General features: G+C 38.0%; 1 protein-coding gene and 1 pseudogene across 1 annotated transcript; one reads left to right on the top strand and one right to left on the bottom strand.

Moving 5' to 3' along the window:
- Positions 1–1,641: 1,641 nt before the first annotated feature.
- Positions 1,642–2,955, bottom strand: LOC149099337 (uncharacterized). The gene is made up of 3 exons (XM_089276805.1): positions 2,237–2,955; positions 2,146–2,162; positions 1,642–2,051 (listed from the first exon to the last, which is right to left on the bottom strand). Exons 1-3 carry the CDS (start codon positions 2,647–2,649, stop codon positions 1,741–1,743), a joined length of 741 nt encoding a protein of 246 aa, XP_089132931.1. The 5' UTR covers positions 2,650–2,955; the 3' UTR covers positions 1,642–1,740.
- A 334-nt stretch (positions 2,956–3,289) lies between these two features.
- Positions 3,290–7,480, top strand: LOC149099336 (uncharacterized; annotated as a pseudogene).
- Positions 7,481–8,684: the final 1,204 nt, after the last annotated feature.

Below are 8,684 nucleotides of genomic sequence, written 5' to 3'. Positions count from 1 at the left end.
CAGATGTTTCTTCTCTCCAGCGATTACTGATGGTTTGGTCACGAGACGTTTAGCCCGGTTGTACAGACACTTCACAATACTGTGCTTTACTGACTGAGGATGGTGCGAATCATATGCTAGGTACTGATCAGTATGTGTTGGTTTCCTGTAGACACTGGTGGTAAGGCGGCCGTCAGGTTCTCTGTAAACTGACGTGTCGAGCAACCTATTTTGGTCTGCATGGCAATCAAAAAACCCATTGTCAGTGTTCACCATGATAATAGAACTGACTGTAGCATTACTTTTCAATTCGGAATCAATTATTTCCCGAAGGACCATATCTATTCCCATAAGGAAGTTCATGTTGCCTGAAAAGGCAAGTTTGTTTCCCCGGACGGATTTTATGTTGCCTGAAAAGGCAGGTTTGGTTCTGCAGAGAGAATTTATGTTGCCTGAAAAGGCAAGTTTGGTTCCCTTTAGAAGGGAATTCATGTTGCCTGTAAAGGCAAGTTTATTGGTTCCTGGGAGGGAATTCATCGTTTCTCAAAAGAAAAAGCTAGTTCCAAAGATGGAATTAGGCGATTGTGATAACAGGTCATTGGTTGCCACGAGCGGTACAGGCAGTATTTCGGGCTGTTTGGCTGCAGAAATCACTCGGCCGCCATGTTCGACAAAATCTTGGCGACTCACACTCAGCGATATTTTTGAAGTCCAAACTTTGTTTGAACCTTCAACACCCCTGAAAAACACTTTACGAGAAAAAACTGGACATAATACTTGAATGCTTTGCCTAATAATACGCAGAAAATAACAAGAAAACATGGCAAATCTTACCTTTTGTTGACAAGACGTAGAGCATTCACCATTCGCAGTAGGGAACACGAGGAGAAATGCAACGTTGCGAAATGTTTCACAGTCGATATTTTTACGCAAAGAGATCGCACTTTTACAGTAAGTGGTCGGTGAATCCGCTTGTTAGAAGACTGGTTTTGAAATACATTCACGGAACGTTCATGAATTTCAGCCAGGTATTTACTTTGTGCGTCTTTGTTGGGCTCCCAAACACGTGTGAAAAAGTTACTGCTTTGGATCACAAACTGACAGTTCTTTAGTGAAATTCGAGCGAAATGGCCTTAACAAGGTCGCTGATTGATGGTTCACGAAACCGATCCCAATGTTATTCTATGTCAGTTTAATTTTCTCGGTATTGGTCCATAGGAATTGTCCAGACTTAAGATGTTTCTGACGCATAGGCGAAATGAAATCTTATTTTAATGATTTAGAAGGGATCTTAAATCAAATTCTCAATTCAAAATTCGCGCTTTTTGCACCTGGGCCAATCAGATCATTCAGATTGAATGTGATTATGGGGATTAGCACCTGAAACGTAACTGACGCTATTGCACTAGTCTATTGTTCTTTTGCCTAGTTCTTATGTGGATCATTACTTAATACTAGTGAAAACATTTTGCATTTCATCCAAAGAGAAAACAAATTAATCACAGTGTTCATCAAATCACTGACACACCATATAAATTGGTTCAAAACCCTTTCAAAATACCATAAAGCTAATACCCACTTCTCAAGTCACTGTAAGTACATTGCAAACAATTTTTTGGCCGAAGTGAGATAAAAAAGTGTCTGAAAATTAAAAGTCTGGGATTGCTTGGAAGTATGAATCTTTTATGAACTATAAATCATTAAAATTTATGTCATAACCTTTGGCTCTTTTATTAGTTCAAGGTCAATAAATAAGCAGTCTTAAAAATAATGCTTGTCCCGTTTCAACATCAATATGAACTGTCCAAAGTCTTGTCTTCCCAATGGATTCTGCAAGTACATATTACCATTTTGGTCAGTGCCAGACGAGAATTGTCGAAACTGCACTGGATGTGAAGGGGGCTGGCTATTGATTTCGTTGCCCATTCCCAGGTCAAATAAAACGTCGCTTATGCATTTCTTGGCCAATGCTCTGCTTCTGTTGTCCAGGTTGTTGAGTTTTTCATCAACATACATTGCAAAGGAACTCACCTTTGGCACAGATTCCAGGTTTGGTGGCGGCTCTTGTAGTGCTTTTATTCACGTTGCAAAGAGTTTGTCCTTTTTTGCGTCACTGCGTTTTCTGTTTGGGGGCTTCTTGTAACCTGCATTTTGTTCAGGAATTACGTCTTCCCCCGTCTGCTCTGTTTCCTTTGTTATTTCATCTTCAGTCGCATCTTCATCTTTATTTCCAAGGCAAAGGTTGTCCTTACTTTACCCGATGTTGAGCACGGTAGTCAAGAATTGCAGGCTCTCCCAAAACATCCAGGAGGACTTGTATGAGTTGCTTAAACCTTGGCCAGATTTCGTAGCCCTTGTTTTAGCAAGTTCACGGCCAAGTTGAGCACGCAAAGAAGTAATCTTTGCCTTTATGTCAGCCACACTAATATCGAGGCCCCTCGAAATTTCTTGAAACTCCTTCTCCTGTGCCTCTCTAGAATGATAACATTTCTCGTAAATGTTCCACAGGCAGGGACAGCCCTCTAGCGCTTCTATTAAATCGGTAGTCTCCCTCTCTGTCCATGTCTTTCTTGGTGATTTCTTTGAGTTTTTACAGAATTCAAACTGCGCACCACTTTCCGCCATGTTTACAAATGACATTTTCAAAAAGCAAATCAAGCTAGTGCACATATCCAGATGCAAAATTGTTGCATGAACCTGGCCAAAATGACTACAACATCATGCAACATCCACAAATGTTGCCTGCAAAATTTGACCATTTTCAAATTTGAGCCAACAACACCCAACATGTCGCAACATGTCACAACAGGGTGGCCAAACGCGTGCAACATGTTGTGCCCAACATTGGGATATGTTGCACTAAATGTTGCAATCGTTTGACCAGGGCTTAAGCACGTGATCATGTTCCTTCACATTCCTAAACACTCTAATTTATCCTGTACGATTTGCATAAGATCATTGCAAGTCGCCACCTCATTCTCGTCCATCATTATCACCTCACATCGATCTTCGGGAAAAGAAATGTTGCATCATGTTGCACTACTAAGTAACAATCAGAGAGAAAGATTGATGACTGATCATGAGAAGAAGTACTCGGGAAAAACTCAGGCTGGAAGAACTGAGCCACAGACCATACGAAGGAATGTGCTCACGTGCATTTGACTTTTCATTTGACAGCTTCAAGCCATGTGACCCAAAATGTTCCTATTTCTCACTAACAGTGACTGTTTTGCACGTCTCCGAAAAAGCACTCTACCTGTTCCGGTAGTATGTAAATATTTTAATTGTAAGACTTTTCTATCCATTTTTTAAGGTTTAATAATAGTACTGTATTTATTTTCAGTATGTTGTTTATACTTGGAGATACCAACTCCTTAGAAGTATTCTAAATCCGAGTAAAAATAAAGCAATGTATGTGTATACAATAGTGAAAGTTTTCATGATATGCCGTTATTACTTTAGTGTGAGAGCCAATTTGTTGGCATCATGGCACAATTTCAAAGCAAGTGCAATAACATAAGATGCTGCAAAGCATCCAAAGTTAATTCTAACAGAAATACTCCGTCCTTGAAGGTAGAATTTGTGAAAATGTTCTCTCGGATCCACTTGTAACTGTCAATTGGTTCACACACTTGTGGGATTATTCAAATGACTAAGTTTGTTTGCGAATATCCAGAATCAAATGTTATGATAGCGAAGGGCTAATTACCGGAAGTCTAGAAAAAGGAGTGTGACAGTTTACATACTGTTTGTAAACAAAGTACGAAACGTGCTGGCCTGTTTGCTTTGACAGGCTAACAATACTGTGTTTTGCAAAAAATAGCTCGGGCCATCAAACCTGCTTTTCGAATTAAAGGAACTTCTTCGTGTAAGAGATCACAAGTTTTAACTGCTAGAACCTCAGTCCATTTCAAGTTTACTGATTACATATTGCGAGTGGGATTATATAGTTTTGCCAATGAATTTTATTTTATTGTTTAGTTATACTTTAAGTGAACTGGGATGTGTGTTATTACCTGTGTTTAGCTTTTTTAACCAAAAATAGGATAAAAGTTAATTGAAAAAAATGACTCCCAAACTCAAACATCTAAATTCCATTTGAAAATGTTGGGTAGAAATATAACATTGTTTTTCCTAACAATGCTGTGGTTTAACTTTTGTAGTGTGCGTCGGAAAAATGAAATGGACATTCCCCCTGAAACTGTTGAAGGATGTTCTGCTGGTGTGTAAATTAACAATCTGTGTATCAGAGGTTTTGTTTTTATTTTTTCTTTGTTTGTTGAAGGCACTAAAGCTAATTTAAGAAAACTATCTGTTCCACGTTTCTGCTAAAATAAAAACCATTAACACCCCAGTACCGGTAGCTTTTAAAAGGTTTAATTCTCAGTTGTACCTAGTGAACAAGAAACATGTTGGTGGGGAGGAGAAAAGGGGGGTTGGTATACTCTCAATATCTAGTGCACTTTATGTGGAGGGTCTTCTTGTAAGAGGCACCTTTGAGACTGTCAGGCTGTAGGTACATAAAAGCATAGGGATTTTACAAGCATGAGTTTGCAGAAAACTGTCATTTGTGTTTTTAAAAGATGTTTGTAAACACCTTGAGCAAACCCACTGAACAGAGAATAATTATAATGGACTGACAGATGTTATCATTACGATATCATTTTTGACCAGAAATTGCGTGACTACGTTTAATTGGACATGACATTGCGAAAGCATAAGATTGACAGTTGTAATCGGCGCTTTTGGAAAAACGTAGCGAGCACGAGGTTTTTGAACTATGTGAACGAGGTGTGAAAGCAATAGGCGAGTGAAGAAATAAACCCGGATTTCTCGTGTATAAGCCGTGTGAGTTTAGCGTACCCTAACATTTCGGTACATTTTCTGTTATAAATAGTTTAAAGGAGGAATACCTGATAAACCTTCAAGAGGTCTGGATACCAAGTTTTATATTCTTTCCTTCATTTTGTAATTGATGCAAGCTAGGCTGCACTAGATTGTCCAAATAAGACAATTCTGTCCTCTGAGAACATTGTCTTGATGATGATTAGAAATGTAGCCCTGAGAGATTTTAAGGTTTTTAGACAATTGGTAGTCTGTGTGCACCAAGATGCCTGGACAAAATTTGTGTCAGGCAGCTGTGGTTTTCCATTGTGTCCGTGTAAACTGTTGGTATCCATTTATGTTGCTTTCTTTTGAGAAAATGAAAATACTGGGATCATGGGTAAGCTGTCTGCCAAAACAGCAGCAAAAAGTTATTGGAAGATAGAACTTGAAGATGAGCTAGATGATCTACATCTACACCAGGAATGGACTTCTTGCAAAGTAAATGAAGGTCAGCAGCACACTGGTAGCGAGGACGATGCAATGGAATTTGTGGAGAGCAAACATTCAGAACAATTATACAACCATAACTGTTCCAAGAAATGCCAGGATAAAGGTTTGTTTTTGTTAGTACATGTAGCACGGACTTTCATGAATCTGCAAATATAATGCTAATTTATGTGGTTAATAGAATCCTTCCATACTCTATCCTTTTATTTCAATTTTTTATTCAGCTCACCCACATAGTTGGAAAATTCTACTAACACCCATTCATATGTTTGTACCATAAGGGCGTAAAGGATTTGACAAACCATCAGTAAGGACAAACCATCAGTTGTATGTGGCCGATGGAAACTGGAAACTTTGTTATGCTCACTGCATGTGGGAAGTAGCTGTGATAGTTCCAGGATTTGGAAAAGCAAAGTATCCAAATATCTGTCCTCTGTCACCAAAAGGTGGTCATGCATTTTGTGAAAAACATTGTCAAATAGCAGAAGCAGCAGGATATCCCTCGGAGTTTCGTTTGTTCCTTAAAAAGTGTGGAGCGCCTGATGCTGATAAATCTACTGGTATGCCAGTGCATTCTTAATTAAATCATTGATGTGTTTCTTTAGATGATAGTGAGGAATTGAATTATCAATATCAGTTGTGTTTATGGTTATGCTTCGGAGTTGGAGGAAACTGCATCTCAAAACTAAGATGCTTTGGGTCCAGACATAATCAGTGTTGTTGATGACAATTTGAAGACATGTGCACAGTCAAGCCAGCGTGGTAAATTGAATGCTTCAAGCTATCAAGGTGATTATAGTTAAATTATTATCAGCATCATTACTATTATTAGTATTATTATCATGTTATTGCTGTTGTTGATATAGCTACCTACTACAATTATTATTATTATTGGTATACAGGCATTGTAACAGACCTTTAAAATGCACACTGCAAAAGAGAAATCGATCTTAACTAAACAGTTCTTTATTTAACAGAACAATAATATTTAAGTTTATATCATGCTCTAACAAGGTTAAAAATACTAAGGGCAAGTAATGATGCACAAAACATTTAAAATACAACATTGCTTTTTTTAGGTACAGCAGACTTTTTACAGTCGCACCCAGAATTCATTGATTCCGATGAACAAGAGATACAAGTTGACCGCGACAAAGATACAGGTGGAAGAAGAACACTTCAGTGTTGGTCACAAGGCATTTTTTCATTGTCAGTGTGGGTGGACACATCAACTACTGGCAGCCCTTATACAGGTATATTTTGAGAAACTGGTGACCAACTACTGCAAACTATGTACTAATACTGTAGAATTACAAAAAAATCGTTTTGCATACAGATTAATTCCAGAAACACAGCATTGTTTCCTTTATGATCATCGACTATACTGTTGAAAAAACGATTATCTTTGTCTGTTATTAATGGGCATTTCTATCCTTTGTCAACTCAATTCTAACTTGAAGATTCTAAAATAGGATATTCTCTCAACAACCATTTTATAACCTGTTTTAAAGTATCTAATCATATTATACTAGATGTAAATTATAAAGACAGCCATGTAATTTCTACAGTGGGTCTTGTGGTTTGCATTTTCCAATGATTAACTGATTGTTTGAAAAATGTTAGATCTAATAGAGATTCCAGTGTTTGAACTGTTAAATATTAATGTTCAAATTCTTTGACATAACTTCCAGGTCAGAGTCTCCAACGCAAGCCTACCTTGTGCTGGCAATATGGCTGTACCGGAAATTCCAGGCTCTCAAGGCTTCTGGACAGTCAACAGCTCACTTCTGAAGCACTATGCAGTCGACAATTTTGGCATATGACAATATGTGCCATGTGAATTCCTCAAAGATTTCAAAGAAGGACTTGCCTTTTCCTGTACCATTCAACAAAGTATGGAGCACCATCACGAAAGTGATAGATAGATTACACCTATGAAATCATAAAGACCTCAGGTGTAAGCAGCTCTACAATGCAGAAGATAAGATTCCTTTACAGTTCAACACTATGGCCTGTGAAAAAACCTTTGTTTGGGGAAGTTGTTTGAACAAGATTGTTTGGGCTATGACTAGGCTTCATCAATTCTTTTTTCTCCACCATTCAGTGAAGCAAAGAAACAGGTATACTGAACAAAACACCTGTATTGCCAAAATTGTTGGCACATTAATATGAAAATCAAGTAAACCTGTGTATAACAACCTTATGGTGGCAAAGATTTGTTTATTTTGATTCTCGCCTATTTCCCCCTTGATGCTACATGTAAGGGTATAAAAAAATATATCAAACCTCCTTAAAGGACCCTAGTCAGCCATGCCTTTTACAAGTGGATTTTTCATTTTTTTGTATTCCATGCAGAATGGGTTTACACAAAAGAGATTGTCATGAAACTGCTAAAGACTATTTAACAGATATCCCATAACATCACTTGGGGCATTGCAAATAATTTTCTATTCACCATACAGTTTTCAAGGGGAAATGGCGGAAGTTGACTAAGGTCCTAATTTTTTTCTTTGCAGATCTGGCACGCGTAGCTTGCATGGTAGTCTTTCGGCGTAATGCCAAAGCATTTGCTATGTTGCCATTTCTTGCAACTATTGCACTGCAACATGTTGCTCCTTTTGATTGATGAACAGATGCTGCAAACAGGTGTTACCTTTCTCTTCTTTCCTCTTCCTGAAAAAAAACCATAACCGTTCTTTTAGGATGGGCTTTAACTATGGCCGTAGCCAAGAGAAAAAAACAAGGGCTCTTTCTGTATGTGTTATCCATTTGAATAAATTCATGGTATATTTGCCAACATAAAGATGCAATGGGGTAGAATCATTCCCTTCTTCTCTCTGAAGGTTATCCCTTCTGTTCTAATTCAGATGGCTGATAGTTGGGCACATCAGAAAAATAGGACAACCTATAATAATTGCAGTCTTGTAACAGAAAAGTGTAAATACCCAACTGCGCTGTGCCTTTGCTCTGGTTTGATGGTTGTTTGCCTGTAGTGAAAGGGAGCAAGAGTATAAATATTTTAAAATTTTTAACTTGTTGTTGGTTTTGGTAGGAGGTTGCTCACTCTTGCAGCCAACTTAAACTATAAATTATATTTTATTGTCTGTTAAATATGTCATGAAGCATATTCAATGACTTACTTGTTTCTGCTGACTGTGAGGATGACTTGCAGTCGGCATCATCAGCATCCAAGAATCCTGAAAACAAACCGTCGTGTTTTAAAATATGGTCTGACATCGAAAAAGTTACGTTTCTTCAAGGACAACAGGAAAGAATACAGGAGAACTGGACTGCAATATGTGGGAGATTTTACACTGGATCACTACTGGCTGGTAGCTCCATTTTTCAAAACACATTTATAGTAAAACACA

Source organism: Orbicella faveolata, unplaced genomic scaffold, assembly GCF_042242905.1.
Source record: "Orbicella faveolata isolate gen_17 unplaced genomic scaffold, um_ofav_v1 contig_46, whole genome shotgun sequence".
NCBI lineage: Eukaryota > Metazoa > Cnidaria > Anthozoa > Scleractinia > Merulinidae > Orbicella > Orbicella faveolata.
The sequence above is the reverse complement of the archived record's forward strand: the minus strand, read 5'-3'. Positions and strand labels throughout refer to the sequence as shown.